Consider the following 25,711-nt stretch of genomic DNA (forward strand, 5'->3'; position numbering starts at 1 on the left):
GATACTGTTTCTTCCCAGTAACATCAAGTACCCTTTGTTAAAACTCACTCACAAGGTAGGAAACCTTTAGCAGACACAAAAGATGAAAGATGAAACTGCAGCAAGAGAGCATGGCAAATCCAAAAGATCTATTAGTGCATAAATCTACTGGAAAAAAAACAACAACAACAAAAGAGATAGAAAGAATTAACAAGATACAATAAAAGTTATGTCTTTAAAGCAGTAGATTATAACAGGGTGGGAAATGTTTAATATGTGTCCTCCTGAAAAGCAGTTACCATCTTTCAAATTAAAAAAAAACCAGCTGGTATATTTTCACAGCATCTAGATTTATTTATGGTATAAAGCCATAGAATTGTAATATTATTATTCCTTTCCCACCCTGGCAGAGAATAAACATGAATTCAGAAGCACAGTGGAGTGAAAACAAAGAAGAAGAGAGAGAAAAGGCAGCAGAGAAAGACAGAAAAGGTGAATACAGAGCTACAGAAGTGTTTATTGAGCATGCTACAGAGGTAAGCAGAGTACACACAAAAGGAAATTAAACAACCATCAAACCTCCCAACTTTGTTAGAAAATTAATTTTTAATTGTGCCGCTTTCAAACTATACTGAATTTTACATTTCTAAAGATGTAAAAACTCAACTAATAGAAAATATACATGACCATTCTGTCTACATAGATAACAGAATCTATGAACCTGGAAACTAAGTACATCAATTTGAAAAAGTATTGGTCATTTAAACAGAATCAACAATTCAGATTGACAAGAACTGTTCAAATTAATTTGACCTGTAGATTCTGAGCCATGTTTTTATTAAAGTCAAAGTCAGATCTATTCCTAAATACAAAATATTTTGAAGATTTATTAAAACTGAATATTACAATGCAAGGTAAATTAAGACTAAAGGCACATAAACTTTGGTCCCACCTGGTTGTCAGTTTTAGAAAACTGCCACAAAATTAATCTTCCTGCAAATTTTCGCAGTACACTTTCATCTTTGAAAAATACATGCACCAGTTCCTGAACTAGCTAGACCAGTCTGCACATGCTCAGAAATCCACAACCGTATTCCAAATCTTAATTACAAACTAAGGATGGCAATATATATTTAAATGCACATAAATCATGTCAACTTCAAAAACATCTACGAAAAATATTCAGCCACAAACAAGACGTTACTTAGTGCTGACATTTATATGATACGTCCCACAAGAGTGTGTACAAAAAGGTTAAGATTCCACAATGCTTTTCACATAGGGCTCAAACTTACAGAAATCACTTTGTTGTCTTAAGAAATTAACTCTGCATCTTGTTAATTTTAACTAATGCCTACATTCATAACTGAATCTAGACCAGAATTGTGAGATACAAAAGGCCAATGTTTTTTTTAAAGCAATAAAGCCTAAGGTAGTAAAAACTAAAAAAAATGCTGCTTTATTCTTTCAGTATCATGTATCTTATTTGATTAAATAGAAAGAAATGCGACAAGCCAATAATTCAAAATAAGTTCCAAGCAGGAGAAACAAAAACTTAACCTTTTTACACACCCCTGCCTAAACATATTGTTAATTCCCATTTAACAATGTGCCCTAGACAACCAATTCCTTTCTTCTAGTAAATGCACAATAGCAACACTAGTTTTCCTTTTTAAGGCACGTATGTCAACTAAGTTGAAAAAGGAAAGTAAAATTAAAATTTTAAACAGACTATAAAAATGGCTTCTCTACAGAACAGATGAAAGAGAGCAGTTAATAACTCTGCCTTTACATATGCCATTTCATTTTATAACCAAGGAATGATAACAGCATGGGAAAAAAGAAAAGAAAAAAAAAGAAAACAACGAAAAAAATCAAACTCTGGTCCCCACTTTTCTGAACAGTCAATAGGTGTTGACACCAAACAATGTGATTCACCGCCAATCTTCAGCTCCCCTTTTTTAAATTGTTGACTTGGAGAAAGACACTCTCAGATGATGGTTTTCACCAAGGTTATAATTATGAAGATCAATCAAGGCCTGAATAGCTTCTTCCACTGTTGCCATCTGAAGAAGAGCCATTTTGTGATCTCTTCTGAAACAAAATTATGAAATTAGATACTTCATAAAAATTATGAAGGGCTTAAATACTTAACTTTTGCCCATTCCAGAATCAAAGATGTCTAGAAACAAAAAGAACAACTACTTGAAGAAAACTTTTACTTCTATCAAGTCACTAATTTAAAGACAAGAAAGCTTGCTTACTGAAAAAACTTAAATGCTTTCACAGTGCCCCCAGTGTTAGCAAACAGTGTTCGTAGATCCTCTTCTGCTACTGAAGGACTGGGAAAATTAGATGGAAAAAAAGAGTAACAATTAATAAAAAAATGTTTATATTTTATTCCTAAAATGTATATCCTTAATAAACTACTCCAGCTTTAATACTTACGGGATATTGGATAGGTGAAGGGTTGCAGAAGGAGGAAAAATGTTCTGAAAATTTTTGGATCCAGGTTTCTTAAAACGATGCAGTGGGGAATTACCAAAATCTTTTGTTAGCCCTTGATCATCAAGTCCCTCTCGAGGTAGTTGTACAGTCTGATGTTTAGACAGAGTAACACGAATAATTTTTCCATACATCTTCTGTCCATTAAGATGATTCATGGCTATAAAGGGGAAGAATGCCTATTAAAAAACAATATCAAGGTTCAAAGCAAAAATAATTCTCATTTTAGAATAGTTGAAATATCTGAATTGTTATGATTTTAAAATAAATCATGAATTTACAATAGCCACTGGTGACAAAACAAGTTCATTTGCACTAGACAAGGCATTGAGGCAAAAAAGCCAGCTTCTTTCACAGAACGAAAATCCAAAATGTGAGTCTCTCTCTTCCTTGACAGTCGTGCTAAATGCCTAAGAAAGAAACTTAGTACTCATCTGTAACATTTTCTCCCTGCTGATCCATATCCTAATTGCCAAGTCCTACCATACCCATCCTCTTAATTACCCTCAAATTCATCTTCTATTTCTACACTTTTCACTGCCATTATTTTTTTATCTGGATAACTCAATCAGTCTCCTAATTTGTCTTGTTGGATTTTTCTCTACTTTTCTCCAATCCATTCTATACAAATCTATGTCACTACCTGCTTAAAAGCCTTAGGGATAAAGTCTAAACTTACTCTTTCTTTAACATGGCTTATGCCTTTCTCAGTCTGACCCTACCATCTCTATCAAGCCTCTCTGAATAAACATTTATTGATGATATACAATACTAACCACTTTGTTAATGCTGAGAATCAAGTGGTAAGACAAGAACCATCCTAGCTCTCCTCATGGAACCTACAGTATCTTAGTACTGTACTCCTTGTACTTAATGTTCCAGGTGTACAAAACGTATTTTCTTAAACACTAGTTTTTTTACCTTTAGCCCCGTGTGCATGCTTTTCTATTTATAACAATTTCCTATATCCTTCACTAGCCCTCCTAATCTATTTATCCTTTAGTGTTACTTCCTCAAGAGGGCCTTTTCTTCATCCTCTAGAAAAGGTTCAGAACCTCACTAGATATTCCCCCATGCAGTACCCTTTATTTTTATAAATTCATTACATTTAATTATTTATATCCTCCTTCAGACTGTAAGATACACGAAAGCAGGAACCAGTGTCTCTCCCCACAGCACAGTGCCTAAACACAGAACATCACAGAGCTACTTCTTGAGGCAGCAGTTGGGTTATTTTTCAACTAAAAGAACTGGTCTGAGATTAGAGAACAGTTATATGTTTTATGTTTTATTCACTAGTCACAACTGAAGAAAACCATGTCATAAGTCATAGTTTGGCTAAACTGAAGGTCTATTTGACTACTCAAAGTATTAGAGTATTAAACAGAGTGGTAAAGGCAATATGGAAGAGCAGGGAATTGAGAAAAAAAATCCCTACTCTCAAATGTTTTTAATTTGATTAGTATACTACAGTACACAGTCTGACATAGGAGATACCCAGAATTTGTTAAATCCATGCATCTTGTCATACTTACTTGTATAGAATAAACCAGTTAAATATAAAACAGGTCTGAAAAGGAAAATGCTATGGAAGTATAAGGTACCATTCCACAAATCTTTTTCATTTATAGCTTCCCTAATTTGTAAAAATAAGTTTACTATTCCAGCTATAAAATAAATACTAAGGATGTAGTGTACATGATAAATATAATTTTAACACTGCTGTATGTTATACATGAAAGTTGTTAAGAGAGTAAACCCTAGGAGTTCTAACACAAAAAATTGTTCTATTTCTTTAATTTTATAACTATATGAGATGATGGATGTTCACTAAATTTACTGTGATAATCAATTCATGATGTATACAAATCAAATCATTATGCTGTACTTCTTAAACTTACAGTGCTGTATGGCAATTATATCGCAAAACTGGAAGGAAAAAAAGTTTACTCTTCCTGATTTACTGCAGTGTTATACATTTGTAATAGTTTTTTCTTAGATTTTCAACTGAGGCTAATAAAAAAATAAGCTGTCAGGCCTTAACTTTCTTACACTGTATTTTGCATATACTCATAAAATCAACTCAATTATCCATAGTGATGGTATGTAAACTCCTTTTATAATAAAGCTTACTTGAATTATAGAATATTTTTAAGGTTCTATTAATTCTGTTGTTTTAAGTGAACAGAACTTTGCTTATGATAAAGTGCTATTACCTCATACAAAATGTGTTATAAGGAATGAGTTTTGGGAATAAAGTGGCATAAAGAAGTAGACTACGGTTGTCATAAGAAAAGGTGTTTTAGTGCAGCTTTGAGAAGCTATAAAAATACTGCACAAACAGTTGAGCTTTGAGATATTGAAGGGCACAAATAACAACAAGAGGTCCTAGGCATAGTAACTGCACCAAGAGGAGATGGATGATAGAGAAATGGAGTTAAAAATAAAGCAAAATAACCAAACAGCTAACTCAGAAAGTAACCAGGTAATAAGGGAGATTCTAGTCAGCTGATTGCTGATAAAAGAATGTGAATAAATTTAAAGTGGATGGGGGTTAAGGAGAGGGGTAATTAGAATACTGGGGCTTTTAAGGGTATTAAAAAATAAAAAGCTCGTCAAAAATGGAGGTATATATATTGATTAAACAAAGCAGAAGGAAATGATTAGAATAATTTTTAATGAATCAAGTTTAAATAACAGGACTCTAATATCTTGAAATCTGTTCCAAGAAATATGGCATCAATGAACTAAGCAATCAATGATTAAGAAGAAAAAAGTCAATGTTGTGTAGTGGAAACATCATTTTTGGTTGAGTATTATCTTCTACCTCTCCCTTTATCTCTGAAGATAGTAATGAATAATGAGAAGTTAAAAGATGGTAAAAAAAAAAAAAAAAGATACGTACAGGAGTTTACATAATGTGGAACTGGAGCTATATCAATAATTATCCCCTTTATAATTAAAAATATCGTGTTGCTTCTCCCATTTAAAAAAATGAATCTTGATATCCACTTATTAGTCTTGTCAAAGGACCCAACTTTTAGCTTTATTTTTTCTCTCAACTGTCTTCTATACCATTGATTTCTAGATTTCTAGTCTTGTCTTTATTATCTCTTTTCCTTGGGTTTATGCCATTATTCTTTTTTTCCTAAGTTCTATTTATTTATTTACTTATTGGCTGTGTTGGGTCTTTGTTGCCGTGTGCGGGCTTTCTCAAGTTGCGGCGAGCAGGGGGCTACTATTTGTTGCAGCGCACAGGCTTCTCATTGCGGTGGCTTGTTGCAGAGCATGGACTCTAGGCGTGCAGGATTCAGTAGTTGTGGCACGTGGGCTCAGTAGTTGTGGCTCACAGGCTCTAGAGTGCAGGCTCAATAGTTGTGGCGCACGGGCTTAGTTGCTCCCTGACATGTGGGATCTTTCTGGATCAGGGCTCAAACCCGTGTCCCCTGCATTGGCAGGCGGATTTTTTTCTTTTTTTTCTTATAAATTTATTTATTTATTTTTGGCTGCGTTGGGTCTTCGTTGCTGCGTGCGAGCTTTCTCTAGTTGGAGCGAGCGGGGGCAGTATCTTCACAGCAGTGCGCGGGCTTCTCACTGAGGTGGCTTCTCTTGTTGCAGAGCACGGGCTCTAGGGCGAATGGGCTTAGTTGCTCCTCGGCACGTGGGATCTTCCCGGACCAGGGCTTGAACCTGTGTCTCCTGAATTGGCAGGCAGATTCTTAACCACTGCGCCATCAGGGAAGCCCAGGAAGGCGGATTCTTAAACACTGCGCCACCAGGGAAGTCCCTATACCATTATTCTTAACAGTTAAAACATTCTGTAAAACATCACTTTCACTGTACCACACATACTAATATGTATAGTACTTTTATTATCATTTAGTTTTACATATTTTAAAATTCCCATTAAAATGACTTCTTTGAGACATGAGATATTGGAATTATTTTTCAATTTCCAGATACCTGGAGATTTTAAATGTATCTGTTATTAACTCTTTAACTTAATTGTGCAGTAGTCAGAGAATTTGGTCTGTATGATACTTACTCTTTGAAATTTACTGAAGCTTTCTTTATAGTTTAGTTTGTGATCAATTTCTGTAAGCATTCCCTGTGTACTTAAAAAGAATGTGTTGGATGTATAACTATTAGATGCCTAATTCTATACATGTGTAATTCTGTTAATGTAATTGTGCTGTATCATTTGCGACTTGCTGATTTTTGGGGGGGAGGTCTGCCTGACATAATTCAGCAAGGTGTATAAAAACCTCCATTACCGTGGTGAATTTGCTCAACTCTCCCTGCAGTTCTATCCATTTATAATTTACACGTTTTGAAGCTATTTCATTAGGCACACATACACATAAAACTGTTGTCATCTTCTTGATGAATTAATAAATCGTTTATCAATAATCTTTATCTTAAATGAATATAGGTACATAAGTTTTCTTTTGCTTATTACCTGTCAATTATCCTTTTTATATCCCTTTACTTTCAATCTTTCTACATCTTTGCACCTCACATCTCTTGTAAAGAATAGGTGGCTTTTAAAAAATCAAATCTGTCTTTTAATTGAAGTTACTCCTTTACATCTGTTGTTATTATTGATACATCTGGACTTGATTCTATCATTACTGTCAAATTTGTATTTTCCCCCATTTTCTCCATATCATTTGCTATTTTCCCCTCCTTTCTTCTGCTTTTTTTTGGGGGAAGGTCTATTGAGAGCTCCCTTCTATGAGACCAGCAATACCTTAAAGTGCGACTTTGAGTTCTCCATTACTCACAGTAATGAAGAAGTGAAAGCCAATGTATACACATACTTAAAAATTGCTCAAATATCACAATACCAGAGTTACATGATTCCTCCTTCCTTTACAGCACACTTCGCTAGATATAATTTAGTAGTTAAAGAAGAAGTAAGTTTACTTTTGAGATGGCAGCTACATATTAAATAAAAACGTTGAGGCTTTCTTGTAAGTAGTTCTTGAAAATTATCTCTTCCCTCTTGCGTCTCCCTCCCTCCCGCACCTCACATCTCTTGTAAAGAATAGGTGGCTTTTACAGAGACAAATCTGTCTTTTAATTGAAGTTACTCCTTTACATCTGTTGTTATTATTGATACATCTGGACTTGATTCTATCATTACTGTCAAATTTGTATTTTCCCCCATTTTCTCCATATCATTTGCTATTTTCCCCTCCTTTCTTCTGCTTTTTTTTGGGGGAAGGTCTATTGAGAGCTCCCTTCTATGAGACCAGCAATACCTTAAAGTGCGACTTTGAGTTCTCCATTACTCACAGTAATGAAGACGTGAAAGCCAATGTATACACATACTTAAAAATTGCTCAAATATCACAATACCAGAGTTACATGATTCCTCCTTCCTTTACAGCACACTTCGCTAGATATAATTTAGTAGTTAAAGAAGAAGTAAGTTTACTTTTGAGATGGCAGCTACATATTAAATAAAAACGTTGAGGCTTTCTTGTAAGTAGTTCTTGAAAATATGAATTGGAGAAACAAGATAATTATTTTAACAAGGAACTACTCTTTTGACATTTCCTTAGAATTCATTTACTTCAATCGTTGAAGATCAGTACACAACTTCAAAACATAATTTACAAATTATATTATTCCTAAGATATCCAATTTAAGAAAATTCCAGTATCAATTAAATAGGTTATGGTAGAAATTGAAACATCTTAATGTTTGCAAATTTTAAAACTCTAGTCGAAAATGATTTAACATGGCCTCTAAGATTTGCAACAATCCCATTCACACTTGTATGCTACTGACTATACCTTGCCGTTTATTTCTCCCATACTACTTCCTGAGCATAAAAACATCTGCCTATATTACAAAACAATCAGTATTTCCAAACAGAGTCCCATGAAAACCAAAAAGAATGAGAACAGAGCTCATAAAAAAAGCATACTACATTTTAAAAAATTTCACTGATTTTTTTCAATAGCACACCCTAGTTTTGTATAGGATTTGTGTTTGTGTGTGTGCTATAAAGGAATTAATAGTGCAAGTACGTATTTTTATGGACATATACTTCAAGAAAGCAAAATCTAACCTGGCAGCAGTGAGAAATAATAAATTATTTGCCACTACATACAGTTTGAAACCTATAAATCATGCTATTAGTAAGTCAAAGCTTTAGTAAAAAAATCTTATAAAAATTAGGGGTAAAAGATTTATAAATGTAAGTACTGTTAGGCACTGAATTGTATTCTCCCAAAAGTGCTATACGGAAGCTTTAATCCCTCAATGTGACTACCTGGAGGCAGGGCCTTTAAGGAGGTAATTTAGGTTAAATGAGGTCACACGGGTGAGGCCCTAATCCAGTAAGACTGGTGTCCTTATAAGTACAGGAAGAGAAATCAGAGCCTCAGAGGCTGAGAAAAGGCTCAGAGGAAAGGCCATGTGAGGACATATGGAGAATGGAGCTGTCTGAAAGACAGGAAGAAAGTCCTCACCAGAAACCAAATCTATTGGCACCTAACTACTGGCCTCCAGAACTATAAGAAAATAAATTTCTGTTGTTTTAGCCACTCAGTCTGTGGTATTTTGTTATGGCAGCCCAAGCAGACTAATACAAGTATAGCAAAAATTAAAGCATCGCTTATCTAAATAGTACTTACATAAAACAAAACCAAAAATAGCGTGAAAAATTTGGTTAAATTCTACCTCAGGTACTTCTCAACCGTAAAGATTGTGTATCCTTTATTTACATGAGGGTAATGCCACCCACAGCTCACACAATGAGGAAAAAAATCAAACATTTAAGAATGCTTTGTCAACTATGAAACAAAAACTGTAAAATGCTACTTACAAAGTTTATAAAAACAATGGCAATGACTACACCCACCAGAGTACAGAAGTGTACACAAGCAGAGGAAGAAGAAAAGATTTAATGAGCATCTATGACATCATCAGCACTTATTTATGTAACTTCCACTAAAGATGGATAATAGCTAGTAAGAAACACTGAATTTCAAACTTACTTCTATCTGACTCCAAAGGCTAAAAGGTCTAGTTCATCATGTTCTTAGCTTGTGAGTCTCACTGGATATAATAGCAAAAATACACTAGTTTTTATACCCAAAATGGCAAATTTCAAAATTAATGTGAGTACACCCAGTCTAAAGTACCATCATCCCCGAATCTCAACTAACAGAATTATAAGCTAAGAACATATTGACTTTACAGTCAATCACACCATGAATATGCAGCTACATTCTAGATTTATGTGATTTGGCTTTGTGCATGAAGTCAAACGAGATGTTAATTAAGTCATCAATTATTTATCTAATAGTATAAGTGTAACTTGTCTGAAGTACATTTTAAGATTTCAAAAAGGATTAACAGTGGGGTATTTGGTGTAAGTTTTTCATTTTGTAAGAACCTGGTATCTCTAAAATACATTTCCCATGTGACTCTTTACTAAGTTTAAATACTTGCAAATGACTTTAGAAGAATTAAAATAACACGGCGTTAATCAGGATTCCGTGGACTACATGAACTGTTAACTTTGATTACAAGGAGTATCCAGGAATGAAAAACACTAAGGATCTTTAATACGTATGTTATAATTCTTATGTGAAACTGTTATTGTAATTTTGAAGCCAAAACATTTCTTCCTTAGACTCCACACAAGAAATGGTAAGAGGACAGAAGAAAAATACAAATATGTTAATCATGTACAACTATTCATGTTAAAATATGAAAACATGACATTTTGAACCCTGGCTATTAATAAATGGCTTCTTACTAACAAAGAGTTTGTTTTTATTCACAGGTTTAGATTATATATTTGATATCAGATTTGAAGATGTATAGATAACATATAATTTAATCTTACCCAGTTGTGATTGGTTTCCATCAGCCATCTGTATTAGAGCACTGTCTTTCTTGTTGTACAAAATCTTCACACGCTGCACATCTCCATAAACACCTTTTTTTGGAGTCACAGAGAGGTAATCCAAAAATGGAATTAATTTTATGTGCAAGTCAGCTAAAGATTATCTTTCTGACATATTAATGAAACATTCAGACATCAACATGATCACTCATTCAAACTCATCATTCTCACAAATGAATAAAGAAGATCAAGATTTTGAACAGTGAATTTTGAAAAGAATAATCTCTGATAAACCCTCAAAGCTATGTGAATGATATTAAATTAAAGACCATGCAAAATAAATCAGCATGCATTAAAACAAATTTTGTGTCTATGGAGAGTTTTAAATAGCAAAGAAAAATAGCAAAAGATTTACTATTCAACTTTAAGCCAAAGTGCTAGCTACAAATAAGAATTAAGGTGAAACAAAAATCAAATCAATAATAAAAGTATAGTGCTAACAATAACATACCGAAGAGGGTAAACAGACTTTGGGGCGTAACCATCTTTAGAAGGAGAGAAGAGCAAGCAGCGTAAGACAAGAAGAGAGAAGAGTCGAGGAAGAGCGGAGATGAACAGATCATCCATAACGAAGGGTGGTTCCCGCAGAATGGTGAGGTGGTCATGGATCATGGTTCAAGGCGGTTAATTGGGGCAAGTTGGTCCGAGGAACATTTGTTCAAGCACAGAAGCATGAACATAGGGAATGGAGACAGGGGATGAAGACAAGGACAAGGAAAATAAAGGATAAGACAGGGAAGGGAACGGGCATTTGGGAAAAGACAAGGAAAGGGAAGGTGAACACACAGGGAAAAGGATGAAATGGGGAAGGGAAACAGCAATGCAGAAGAAAAAAATAAGGAATTGGGGAACAAAAAAAAAATAAAATATAGGTCAGTACATAGGAAATGCAGGATTTGGTCAGAAAATGGTTGGCTTATGTACTGTACAAGAAAAACTGAGTAAAATGTAGTCATCCAAGACAAATATGGGTAAAGTACATCTATATCAGAGTAAATTACAGCATTTCATCTCAACATAGGGAAGGAAAGCATGCACAGGAATTTTAAACTTTGAACTTTAACTGCATAAGCATGGCTGGTTATGAAATGCAGGCAAAATTCTTAAGAGAAAAACAAAGGCACTCTGATTCAAACATTTTAGCATGCAGAACTGTGGATGACAATAGTACTAAATGATAAAATAGCTTAATGTTCGTATTAACAGAGGCCAATTAAAAATGAAATATTCAAATTAGACATCATAAACTGATTGAGCTTCCCACATTTCATACCAGCTTCCATAGCAATCAAAATAAAATATACCAGACATAAAATGTACAACTAAAGAAAATAACTCAGCAATAAACTTTATTTAACGGGGTGGGAGGGGTTCAGGGAGGGGTAAAGTTGAAAAATATTTTTAGAAGACAATGACTAATAACTGCAAAGAAAAAATTACTAAGAAAGACTGGAAGAGTGCCTCGTCAAGATCTTTGGAAGAACCTTCAAAGAAAAATGTATTAGAGTAGTTCACATAAAATAAGATTTAAAAAAATGCAATGACACATAAGCATGAAATGAACAAGCAAATAATTAGAAAAGGCGAAGAGCAAAATTGTTTTACAGTTACATCTGCAAATTAGATCACATTTGCCTTTTGAGAACAACAAAAAGATAAAAAGCCAAACTACAGTACTTCACCATATTTTTCTTAGGAAAAATAGGTAGTTAGGTTAAAAAAAATATATATATATATATATATAAAAAGAGATATGACTGTCTACGGAAATAAAGTATTACCTAAATAAGTACATAGATTTTATTCGGAAGTAGAAACACACAGAAAATACTTTGACTAATGAATGTACATAAAAAGAAAGGCAAGTGCAAAATGAAATAAACATGAAAAACTTTCACAAATGAAATGGAGTTAAAAAATAAACACTAGAAAATCATTTTACTAACCTCTTCATTTAAATTGCTAACCAACAGGACTGTATTGCCACCAGCTGAGACTCCAGGCATACCCACTCGGCCAGCAGCAGCTGCAGCAGCTGCTGCAGCAGCGTTTGGAATAGCCAAAGGACTCAGAGCTCCTGGAACAGCTGCAACAGGAAGCCCTAATTTTAAAATAAAGCATATTTTACGAAACACACACAAGTCGTTTACAAAAACCAATTTAAGCATGATGGCTGCACGGCTTAGGGCTGACCATTCCAAATGGTTCCTGAAAGTTAATTTTTACAACATTTAGAAAAATTAGTTGCTGATAAGTAGTAGATAAAATTAATTGGTTTCAATGAAATCATTAAATATTAGAACTAAGGTACATACCTGTATTATGTTAAAAAAATTAAATATACAACATTCCATTTCCTATGGAAAAGCAAACACAGCACAAAGAATATACTTCCAAGTCAGAGACTTGAAAAATTCACTTCCATGGTTCATAGTGAGGAGCCAAATCTAAAAAAAAATCATCTTCAACATAACAGTAACTCACTTTATACAAGTGCTATCTTCTTTATAAACGTGCTTGAAATTAGACAAACAATTACAGCTTACAAAACATATATAGTAAGTCCTTCACTTTTAGAGACAAAATCACCCTGAACATCATTATTTAATTCATTCAAGTGACCTAAAGAAAATCTTACCAAAATCTGTTTTCCTCAATTCCACACTCAAGTAGGTATAACACAAGTTTCTCAATTAAAACACTTCCCACGTAGAAAGAATGAGAAAAAGTCTCTATATCACACAGGCTTTCTCTTTCAGTATTTTCCTATCCTTTACCTACCAGTTTTAACATTTCCTTCTTATTTCTACTGTTCTACTTTCCAGTCTTACTGTTGTTCTGTCATCTTCAGGATTCTTCATTTATTCCACAGAATTCCCTTTGTCTCAGCATCTTTTATCCATATTTCAATTATCAGTAAACTCGGATTCCTTTCATCCCTTAAATTCTTACATACCAGCTTATTTCTCAATAAATATTAGTTCACTAAAGAAATGAGTTATATGTTCTTCTTTTTCCTTCTCATGATAAAGGCGACAAACATTCAACCTACATGAAGTTAATTCATGACATACCTGGGTAGAACTGGCCCTTAGTACTGTTGTCCCGTAAGTTCATGTTTTATTTCTTCTTTTTCTCTTTCCAGATTTCTTGTACATGTCATAAGGATGTACTGTTACCTCTGGTTTCAGATGTTACTCTTTTAGCCAAGTTTGATTATCTTTTTACTTTACAGAAACTACTATGACCTTTCATTGGCAGGGTGAAGGGTTCTTGAAGACTGACAATTCTTAACTTCTTTAGTTTTTGACTTATTAAAATTTTCCCTCCCAATCTCCTTTTATCTTTTCTGAGTACCTCCCCCATCAGTAGAATGGTGTTTCTCATTTACATTCTTGCTCTGTGTGAGTTTATTTTACAGTCCCCCCCCCACCACTCCACATACCATTTTTGGGGATTCCCTCCCCCCATCTTTTTTTCTTATTTCTCCACTTATTTTTTAGATTTTACTTTTTGTTTTGGAAAATTTCCAACATATACAAAAGTAGAGAGACTAGAATAATGAGCCCCATGTATCCATCACAATTCTTTACCAATTATTAACTCATGGCCAATCGTGTTGTATCTACTCACCAATTTTATTTTTAAAGTAAATCCAGAAATAAGGATCTAATTTTAAAATAGAAACTTCTCACGTCTAATAATTACTCATGCATAATAGACTTTAGTGCCTTTTAGGATCCACCACTTTAACTATTCTATGGTATTACTAACTTCTCAATGTTAAATACCATAGCTCTCATTACATTTGATAGGTTGTTTCCATTTAACATTCAATGGGTATCTTAAAATGCTGCCAATGTAAGATACATTCCTAATTCCTAGGTATGTACTCACAGCCATTTTGATCTTGCATACTCTTATTAGACATGTAGTTAGATTCCCAAACTTTTAGTTCTAAGTCACTTATCATTTGTCTTTCTCTGTTGATATTTCAAGAAAAATTACTAATTCATGAAACACATATAAAACACCAATACATTTGATATATCAGTCTAAACACAAGTCTTAACACTTCATTTCTGAAGAAAATGGTTTCTTCTAAAATACATCTCTACCATGCCAATGTACAATTAAACAATCATAATACTTCACCAAAATATTCAAAGATCATGAAAAATTTGTTCAAAGAAACTTTTAAGTCTGGGATTTGTAATGGAGATACCTTGGTAGCACAATATTATTTAAAACATCAAGACACCATGGAAAAATAATCACTGACAATTAAAATAATTAAAATTAATTTAAAATGGTAATTAAGAATTAAGAGACCAGGCTAAAGCCCTTTTTGAAGTGTGAAAGACTTAAAAAAAAAAGAATGCCATATTTTAATAAACAACATTACACTTCAGTAAAAATAAGACTGTTAATTTTCTCGTGAAAATATTCGTGAAATTTTGTGGCTCCAAGTAGATACAATTTATCTTCTTCTAGTAAGGAGATAATGGAAAGCTCAGCAAAATGTGGAATGTAAGCTATGAGGTCCCCACTGTTCTTGCTACTATCCAAATGCTACTTCATAATCTCCCTACTTCTCCATTTATTCTCACCATTCTGGGTCACTTGCTACTAAGTCAGATGATCTATCCTCTTGCCAAATGATCTTTCTTCATTTTAGGCAGCCCAGAGCATGATGCAAGAGATGAGGGCAGTCACTGTCTTTAGTGCCACTAGCATGTATTTCTCTTCCACTATTTCTTCTCCTAGTCTGGTAACTTAGAAAAACTATTTCAGTCATCTTTCACAGTTACAAATCACTAGAATAGTCTTGAGGTTTTTACTGGACTTTTAAAGCCTCTAAGGATAGTTTCCACAATTTCCTTCAGTATACTCTTCTCTAAAAAATTATTTTGTCAATAAGGTAATTTTTGTTTTTAGGTTTAATCTCAGTGTTGTCTGTTACACAAAAATATAAAAACCTATGAAGTATTTCATGATGTACTAACTATGTGATAATAATGAATTCTGAAAAGGAATTCTGCACTGTATTTTTCATATTAATGTTAACTCCTAGCTGTGAGAGAAAATACATTTACTATCTTCCCTTTGTAAAAAAAACATATAAAACACGTTATGCACATTGCCTCTAATGGATTACTTTTAGCTGTAGAAATAACTTTAATTTTAATGATTTACATCTTCAAGGCAGCAGGTATGCTGTAAAAAACAATATTTATGCATATTGAGATGGGGGATAAAAACATGTTTTACTTTCAGTATTGTTTTAAGAATCAAATAACATCAAAGAGCTTCATAAACTGTCACATGGAAAGAAAAGGAAGGTGTCACAGGGATCCCTTCTATGTGAAATGATCTTCATCAGCGGGGCCACCCAGCATTTTGAGTGATTCAGCAATTTTATAAATTTCTTGTATTAGTTCTGACACATTACTAGCCCTTCCTCCCTGAGACTGATGGCCACACTGCCATGTACCTATCTATCTGATAGATATTCAAAGTCCACAGGGATGAAGTGATTATAAATTAGGCATCTATCTATCCCTCAGGTCATATTTTGCTGAGGCACACAGACATCCCTAACCTTGTCCATTACAACTGAAGAATTAAACTGTTCTTGATAACTTAACTTAAATCATTTGCAAATTTTATCTATAATTTTTAATAAACTTTAACTTTAGAACAGTTTTAGATTTACAGAAAAATTAAAAATTCTCCGCAGTTCCTATAACCTGGGCAGGCACCCCTTTCCCCCCATTATTAATATCTTACTATAGCATGATACAGTTATATATCATCATATATATTATACATAGATATATTGTACTATCATACAACAGTATATGTTGCAACTAATCAGCCAGTATTAATATGTTATTATTAATTAAGGTCCATAAAGTATTCAGATTTCCTTAATTTGCATCTAATGTCCTTTTTTTGTTTCAGGATGCCATTATTAGATTTAGTCATACCTCCTTAGGCTCCTCTTGACTACGACAGTTTTATCCATGCTTTTTAGAGATGCAGAAATTGTTTTATCCTTTCATTTCCTATTCTAAAACATCCATCCAAAGTCAATTACATCGTATCTTTTGGTCTTATACTTCTTTCCCTGTTTTTGGTCTTAGACTTCTTTTCCCTGTTCAAGACATCTGGTGGTTGTTACTCTCACATACAACTGAACAGAGGATTGGTGGTGGGACTTTGAGGCCTGTTATAATTCATGTAGTATAGGGTCCTGGGTGAGGGGGGCAGTTTTTACAATATTTTATTTCCTGACTTTAAAACAAACATTTTACCTTTGACAAGAATGACAGCTGCTATTTTTTCCTCAAACAATCCATTCTTCCTCTTCCACCAACCTTCCCTTCAATTTCTATTTTACCCTCTAGAACCCATTTTTCTTTTCTATCATTAACAACTGCATTTTATTCAATGTGTTCCTTAGAGAAAATTTTTAATTAAAAGCTTGCTTGGTCCTAATGAAACTTATCTTATAACCCTCTCAAAAAGTCATTTTTACCTCCCTAAACCCTTCCCCAGAGGAAAGTAAAGGGTGCATTATTCATCCCACTATCCCACCACCCAATGTTACTTTCAGACTGCTGTTCTGCCGTCTCCAATTAGAATGTCTTTGAGGTCGTACCATGCAATCATTTCTCATCAAAACAGCCATCAGGTCACTGGGACATTTTCTCTCATTACATTAAGACTTTGGCACCTGGCTTTATTTCTTCCTTCTATCTCAGCTCTTGTCCTCATCCTGTGATCTGACACACTGCTCTCACTATTTCTTAAAAACTTCTACTTTGATGGTTTTTACTGTATCAGTCTGTTTTACCAACTTCTTTTGCTACATCTTTGATTTTTTTCTTCTTTTTTGCCATTCATTTCTAACATTACATCCCCTTTCCTGACTTCATTCTTCCATCTTATAGATCCTCCTACTCCCATACCAGCCACTGAACCAACTCATTTTTAGCCTATATGATAACCACTTCCCTTTCTATTCTCCCTTGGCTAGACTATACTATGTCTAGAGCATTTTGGCTTGCTTGTTCCTAATCCATTAATGCTCTACAATGCCAGACTTAGATAAATCAAATCTTATATTTTGGATACGCTTTCATCTAGGTTTGTAAAATATTAGAGTGAAAACACACTCCCCCCACCCCCTACAATCCCAAACTGATTCCACAAACTGTTACTTGCTGTTAGCCGCACTTCCTTTTCTATTTTCAAGAATTCCCTAAAAATCCACTAGACTTAAGTCCTGTACCCTATTCTCAACCTTGTTATGTTCAGCAAGTATCTTTTAAGACTGAGATCAGAATTCTCTCAAAATTTTCAATCAACTTCAAAAGTCCTCCCTTCTTTCATCTGTTCCCCTTTCTTGATAAAGATACAAATGGTGAGAAGAAAGAATATGGACTATCAAAAGCTGATGACTTCAGTTCTGGCTCCAGCTCTGCCCCTAAATCTCTATGTGAGCTTGATAAAAATTCCTTCCAGTTCTCACAATGGTCCTGAAAAATATCTCCATATTTTATAGGCCCCAACATTTCCACTATATTCTTGATCCAATCTACTACAATCAATTCTAGGACTTAAGCTAGCCTTCAAAACAAATACTACCTAATATGAAATTAGCATTCATTCTATGCCAGCCACTGTGAAAAGTTCTCTGTATGTATTAACACATTTAATCCTCACACTAGCCTTAGAACATGGGGATTACTATCATTATATCCATGACAAATGTGAAAGCTGAGACAGTGAAGCTGAGCCAGCTTTTGAACTGAGGATGTCTGGATTTGGACCACATACTCTTAATGATTATGCATAATCCTTCACCGTAAACATTTCCTCTTGGGCCCTGATTTGCTCCTCAACTACCATCCCATTTCTCCTTCCTTCCTAAAGCACTTATTCAAAGAGTAGTAAGTACTTTCTTATCAAATTTACATTCCTAATCCATTATAATTTGATTTATACTCATTCTTATGAATAAGAATAAACTTTATGGTAACTACTAAACTGAACAGGCACTTCTAATTTTAACCCTATTTATTTCATCCCTCAATCCCTTACTTCTTTACTTTCCCACAACATAAATGTGTAGTGCTTAAAGTTTCAATTTCAAGTCTTTAGCCCTCTTGCTCTCTTATACCTGAGAATCTTAAACCAAAGTTTTTTTTTTTCTTTCAGTTTTACTGAGATATAACGGACATACAGCACTGTATAAATTTAAGGTGTACACAATAATGATGTGACTTACATACACCATGAGATGATTATCACAATAAGTTTAGTGAACATCCATCATCTCATACAGATACATTAAAGAAATAGGAAAAAAAATTTTCTCTTTGTGATGAGAACTCTTAGGATTTACTCTCTTAACAACTTCCACATATAACATAGAGCAGTGTTCATTATATGTATCATGTTACATTACCTCCCTAGTACTTATTTATCTTATAACTGGAAGTTTGTATCTGTTGACCACCTTTATCCAATTTCTCCCCACCCCCAAGCCCTGTGTCTGGCAACTACAAATCTGATCTCTCTAAACCAAAGTTTTAAATATCACTCCTCTGGCCTTTCAAATTCTCAACCCCACAGAACTCTTGCCTAAGTCCTAGGCTGAATTTCCTACTGTCTAGGTGGACTCCTCCACAAGTTTAATTCTGCATTAGTCATCATATCGTAAAGTGCCAAGTCCTACTACTTTTACATTTAATTTTTCCCATGTTTCTTTCTTTCCATTCTCATTTCTGTCCCTAGTTTAGACTCACAATTTTACCTTACGTAGACGAATAGTCTCCAGTATACTCCTTGGGATAGCATCAGTTCTAAGATCTTCTCTCAAACTAGTTCTTTCTGACATCACTGCCTTTCATGTTTTCCCAATTACCCTATGCCTCATTCACAACTGAATACTTGTCACTTCCTAAACATGCATGATATATTCTTCATCACATTTCTCATGCTGTGTTTTTTTAAATCCTTTATTCTTATCCAAATCAAATGCCTTTGGCCCAAAAAGCCCTTCCACTTTCTCCTCTGGATGATAAATTACTCACTTCATTATGCTCTGATACTACATTAAACTCTATTATATATTTCAGTTTGCCTCACATTAGAGATATTCAGACATATGCTGCCTCCACCAGAGTATAAACAAGATTACAAGCACAGAAACCTTGTAATTTTTCTGAGCCCCTACAGTACCCAGCACAGTGCTAAAATGACTGCTGAAAAATGCAATTAATGAATAAAGCAGGATGCCACTGAGGTGAGGTAGAATCCTTCTAGGAATGTGAAAAGCTCACAGCAATTACTTAAGGAGGGTAAGAAAAATTCAGAAAGGGGGGCAAAAAGGAGAGGTAGATTCAGAGACAGAATACCATTTTTAAAATAAAATCAAGATTAACAGGAAAAAGAAAAAATACAGAAATTAAAAGGAAGAGAAATAGGAAGTTAGGAAGAACTCAGGAAAAAAAAAAAAACACACTAAAATTTCCTGTATGTATCTATTGCTTTCTTGGTGCATCTTTAGAGACTGAAAACTTCCTGCATAATTTTTACCTACTTCAGATAGAGGCACATTTTATACTATGGTCACAAATGCATAGTTTTTCTTCTACTAATTGCAGAGGTAGCAGTAATATACTTTAGAAGGCTTTACTTTGTTTTAGCCATACCACAAACATAACTGTCAACTCTTAAAAATTTTTCAAGATTAAATCTACAGTATGGTTTAATGTAAATTTGTCTTCTACATCTAAAGGCTGAAGTTGATTACCACTCAATCAACTGTTGTTTAGCTGTTTAGCTTTAAAAATATGAACACCAGGATAAATATAAGGTTTTCAAATATGTGACAGGGTATCATGGAAAAGGAGGAGGTAAACATAGGATTAATAAAAGAAATTTCTTAAAGCTATAGCTGAGAACAATAGAATGGATGACCATAACAAATCAGTTTAGGACTATAAAATCAACCATTAAGAAATGAATGAAAATGTGTACTCTGGATAGTTAAAAAGCAGCCTACGAATAACATTTTAGTCCTACAGTTATAAGCTTATTCCATTTGAGAAGACTGGTAAATAAGTAAATATGAACTGATGTAATAATGTATTTCTCCTAATGTTTATGGCCCGTTATACCTCCAAAGTATGAAGTATGCAATTACCACCAACTATTTCCTTTGCTGAGAAGACAAAAAAATTTCCAGATTTAAAACATATTAGTTCAAATATTATATAAAATGTACTTGGAGTTAAATAAACTCTTTAAAGCTTATTGCTTCAAGTTAATTCATGATTCACAAGTAAAAATGTTATCCAAATTTTAAAATGAACAATTCTACCCCAGCTCTTGCAACTTCCTCTTTAAAAGAGACATTTTAAAGACAGAAAGTGGTTAAGACTCCATGCTCCCAATGCAGGGGGCCTGGGTTCGATCCCCGGTCAGGGAACTTAAGAGCCTGCAGGCCACAACTAAGACTCGACACAGCCAAATAAATATTTTTTAAAAATGAATAAATAAATATGAATACACAAGAACACGTGATCTTAAAAAAAAAAAAGATGACACTATAAGGAAATAAATAGCCAGACCAATCCAGATTGTGGCATTTTCTAAAAGAATATAACTAGGTTTCCACAATAAGTCAATGGAACTGAGGGTTGGGGCAGAGGGAGAGGACTTTAACAGAGTAATAGACATTCAGGAGACATAACTACCAAATGCCATGTGTGGCCCTTGAGAAGATCCTATTCTGAACAAATCAATGCTTAAAAAACATTTTTTGAGACAACTGGGGAAATGCAAGATTGACTGGGTATTCAACAACATTAAGAAATCATCATCAATTTTGACAGGTATGATAATCAGGTTTTAATCAATTTTGATCAGGTATGCTTGGTAAGAAAATGTCATTATTTTAGAGAAATTATGGTAATGTTTGAGATGACCTGATGTTAAGGATTTGCCTCAAAATACAACAGAAAAAATGAACAGATAAAACAAGTGTGGGAACTAGTGAATTGAGATAATGGATATGATAACTGAAGTCTTTGATAATAAAAACTTTAAAAAAAAACACACCATGTAAATAACCCATTCAAAAGTAACAAAAACAAAAGCTTTCAGAAGTCATTTAATAATAAATTTTAAAATATTAAGTTTAAAGTAAGTTTTAAAAAACATTTTAGAAACTAGTTTGTTAATTTTATGCATCATAAACACATAGAAAAGAAAACCAAATTCAATTTAACAGCTAAACAGTATCAGTGGAATTGTACCGATACCAAGACAGATTTACATGGCATGAATAAAGAAAAGTATTAGAATACTGGCTCAATAGGTATAAAGTATGTTTTTATGAGAACACTAATAACTTTGCTAAAAAACTAAAATAAAGCACCTAAAAAATTACAAACTTTCCTCTATAGCAGTAATTCTCAACTCCCACTACATCTTGGAATCCTGGAATCTTAAAAAAATTAGAAACCCACTCACTAATCATTAGGAATTCTCAGTCTAGGGTAAGACCTGGTGATTTTGATGTGCAGCAAAGTTTGAGAAACACTGATCTATAAGAACTACATATTTACCCTTATGAATAAATGGTTGTTATATCTGTTCTCAATTATTTTCACCTCAAAAGATATCCTATACAAAGTTTGCTTTGCTTTTCTGTTAAAACCGTATAGTGAGAATGGCTGCTACTTATTAACTCAAAATACACAGAAAGGGCTTCCCTGGTGGCGCAGTGATTGAGAATCCGCCCGCTGATGCAGGGCACATGTGTTCGTGCCCCGGTCCGGGAAGACCCCACATGCCATGGAGCGGCTGGGCCCATGAGCCATGGCTACCGAGCCTGTGCGTCCGGAGCCTGTGCTCCTCAATGGGAGAGGCCGTAACAGTGAGAGGCCCGCGTACCACAAAAAACAACAAAAAATACCCAGAAGGCTGTAAAGTAAGTATTCTTTGTACGTATTATCTGCATTAATTTTTAAAATGTAGACAACACGATCATGAAAAATTAATTACTTCTAGCAGTTTTTCTAGAAGTGACCCACCCCTTAATAAATTAACTACACTTCTTAAACATGATAAAATGATCATTATAATGACATCTCAATTTATAATCTCAAGGATTTTTGATCACCTTGTTCTTTGATGTAGAATATGTGAATAACTAATAGTCTGCCAAGTTTGTGATTATGTATTTAAATGTCATATTTCTAACTAATTACAAAGCACTCAGTCTCCATTCTTGAATAAAATACATTTTTGGAGACACTGTGGTCCCTTAGCACTAAAAAAAGGAAGCCGAGAATGCTAGTCTTAAAAAATTACTGTGTAAAATAAACCAATTAAAAGTTATAATACTGATTCCAAATTAATTAAATTTAGTCAAGTGCTCAGATATAATATAAAAAAAATCATACAAAGTAAAGTGAATCCCCCTAAATATTTAGCAGAAAAGAATTATCACCTAGTATCTATGTTCTTACAGAATCTTTGAAATAAAAGGATACCGAGCAATTATTTCATTTTGGACAAGTACTGTTTGAGGAAGACTCAAGCAGGAAATGGATCCTATCAATATTAATTTGTTGTACTTTGAAGTGACCTGACTTACTAAATATCACTAGAAGCAAATAAACAGAGAAAAAAATTTAGTCACCATTCCAGAAGGCATGACCTCACTAACACAACAGTGTATGTCACTATTAAGAGTGTTTGATGACTACTTTAAAAAGCAAAACAGTAAGTGGTTCCTCATAAAGATAACAATACCCACCAAAGGTGTGGGGGGTAAAAAGAAGTTACCTTTATGTCCTGTAAACAGAAACATTTGGATTGTGATGAATTTTTTTTTTTTTTTTTTTTTTTTTTTTTTTTTTTTTTACAGTACGCAGGCCTCTCACTCTTGTGGCCTCTCCCGTTGCGGAGCACAGGCTCCGGACGTGCAGGCTCAGCGGCCATGGCTCACGGGCCTAGCCGCTCCACGGCATGTGGGATCTTCCCGGACCGGGGCAGGAACCCGTGTCCCCTGCATCGGCAGGCGGACCCTCAACCACTGCGCCACCAGGGAAGCCCTGTGATGAATTATTTAAAAATATTTTTCCATAACTAGCCAGTCTAAAATATAAGTATAAAGTTGAATGCTTAGCTCATACCAAATATGAACATAATATCCTTAATATACATTTTATATTAAGTTTTGTACATTTATATTAGTTTTGTACATCCTAATAGAAAGAATCCAGACAACCAATTCAGAGACTTGTACGTACCTAATAAGCATTGAAAATTATAAAGTAGTTCAGAAAATAATAACAATTATAATAAGCTGGTAGAGGAAAAAGTACAATAGCCAGCCTCATATACCATTCATGTTAGTTTAAATTAATATTACCATTCTAGAAAGAAATTTGCAACAAGATTCAGAAGTCTTTAACATTTTCTTTGACCCAATGATTCTAGTTCTAGGAATCTAGTCTAAGTAAATAAGAGACAAAGAAGTTATGTACAGGTGTCTGTCACAGCGCCATTTATACTAATGAAAAGTATGAAAGTAGACTAAATGTCCAACATACTTCCAAAAGTATTATATATCCACTAGGATGTTATGAAGCTATTATAATTATCAGTTTTCAAAAAAATTCTCAGAATAATTCAAATAAAACACAAAACTGAAAATAGTGTGATTTTAATTTTGTACAAAATATGTATTCACATAGAAAATATGAAAAAAAATCAATATAAGTAATCTCATAAATTATAAATTCCATTATTTGATTTTTAAAACTTATAACTCACCTACTTTCAAAAACTATTTGCATTTAAAATAAAAAAACCCAGTTATAAGATGTAAAACCATTAAAACAGGTAAACAATGAAGTCATTTAGTAAAGGAAGGTGAATTCACATATTTTCACCACAAAACATTTTCCTTGTTCTTATCAGGCAGAGCACAGAAACAAAAATACAGACATACCTTGGAGATATTGCAGCTTTGGTTCCAGACCACCACAATAAAGCAAGTATTGCAATAAAGTGAGTCACACAAATTTTATGGTTTTCCTGTGCATATAAAAGCTATGTTTACAGTATACTGTAGTCTATTAAGTGTGTAAACATCATTATGTCTAAAAAAAATGTATATACCTTAATTACAAAATACTTTACTGCTAAAAAATGCTAACCATCATCTGACAATGCAGGGTTGCCACAAACCTTCAATTTGCTTTTAAAAAACAAAAACAAAACAGTATCTGTGAAGCACAATGAAACGAAGTATGCCAGCATATTATATTAAAATATTCAAGACAGAGCTGGAAGTAGACACCAAATTTATTTACTAAGAACTAAGCAATTTTACTCATATTCTTTTAATGCAAAAATGTAGAACACTTGAAAAATGATAAAAGCACTGAATAAAACAGAACTTAGTTATGGTGTAACTTTATAATCTTTTATGAGAAAGGCTTATTATTACTTAAAAAAAATTCCATCAAAGCCATGAGATTACAAGGAAAACGATGATGAATTCCCTCTAACCATGACTCCACCCAGAATCAAAAACACATACAAACTCATCTAACTACACCCAAATGAGCAAACACACATAGCTCTTAGGGTCCAATAAAGTGATAATGATGGTCATATGTTTGACACTAGCTGAAGTTTCTTGGTATTTTACCCTTGTTTCTTTAATGAGTTGCATGTAATATTTTAAACTTCTTAGAAACTACTATAAAAAATCCTGTTGTCATCTTCTACTTTGGTTATTTTAAGGATTAAATAATGTATCTGCTAAGTGACTTGCAGAATGCCTATGACATAGAAGCTCTTCAGTAAATGTTGATTTTTGTCTTTTCTATAAAATAATTTCTACCAGTTAAAAAAATTTAAGAATTCACAGTAACAGTTACAAGCAAAGGCCATGTATCACTCATTATTGTCTCACTCTTGACTTCTTGTGCATTAGTGTGTCTCGGTTCCTAGATGTATCACTTATATTACATATTTATAAATGGATAACACATGCTACATATTCACAGTAAGTAAATATCTATTTCCCAAAATTACTTCATTATAATGCTTTTTCTTTTTTAATTGATAAACAAACTAAACTGTAAGAACTAGTTTGTAACTCATCAATCTTGGGTTCCATATGTATAGAAACACTCATTTAAAGATAATCTTACAAACTTCAGAAACCAAGAATTTCCTGAATACATCAAATAAAACTGT

The 25,711-nt window shown here is 33.6% G+C and overlaps 1 protein-coding gene across 2 annotated transcripts in view; it reads right to left on the minus strand.

Annotated features, from left to right (window-relative positions):
- Positions 1-322: 322 nt before the first annotated feature.
- Positions 323-25,711, minus strand: part of PTBP2 (polypyrimidine tract binding protein 2) — an 89,075-nt gene continuing 63,686 nt past the window's right edge. Inside the window, exons 9-14 of one of the 2 annotated variants that reach the window (XM_055084441.1) lie at positions 12,358-12,512; positions 10,863-10,896; positions 10,352-10,444; positions 2,428-2,644; positions 2,244-2,321; positions 323-2,073 (exon numbers count right to left, since the gene is read on the minus strand). In XM_055084441.1, the coding sequence (XP_054940416.1) occupies positions 1,941-2,073; positions 2,244-2,321; positions 2,428-2,644; positions 10,352-10,444; positions 10,863-10,896; positions 12,358-12,512 (710 nt within the window). In that variant the 3' untranslated portion in view covers positions 323-1,940. The remainder of the gene's footprint in view (positions 2,074-2,243; positions 2,322-2,427; positions 2,645-10,351; positions 10,445-10,862; positions 10,897-12,357; positions 12,513-25,711) is intronic. The other variant, XM_024119629.3, reaches the window with a different exon arrangement.

The sequence above is a fragment of the Physeter macrocephalus genome, chromosome 4, assembly GCF_002837175.3.
Source record: "Physeter macrocephalus isolate SW-GA chromosome 4, ASM283717v5, whole genome shotgun sequence".
Taxonomy (NCBI): Eukaryota; Metazoa; Chordata; class Mammalia; order Artiodactyla; family Physeteridae; genus Physeter; species Physeter macrocephalus.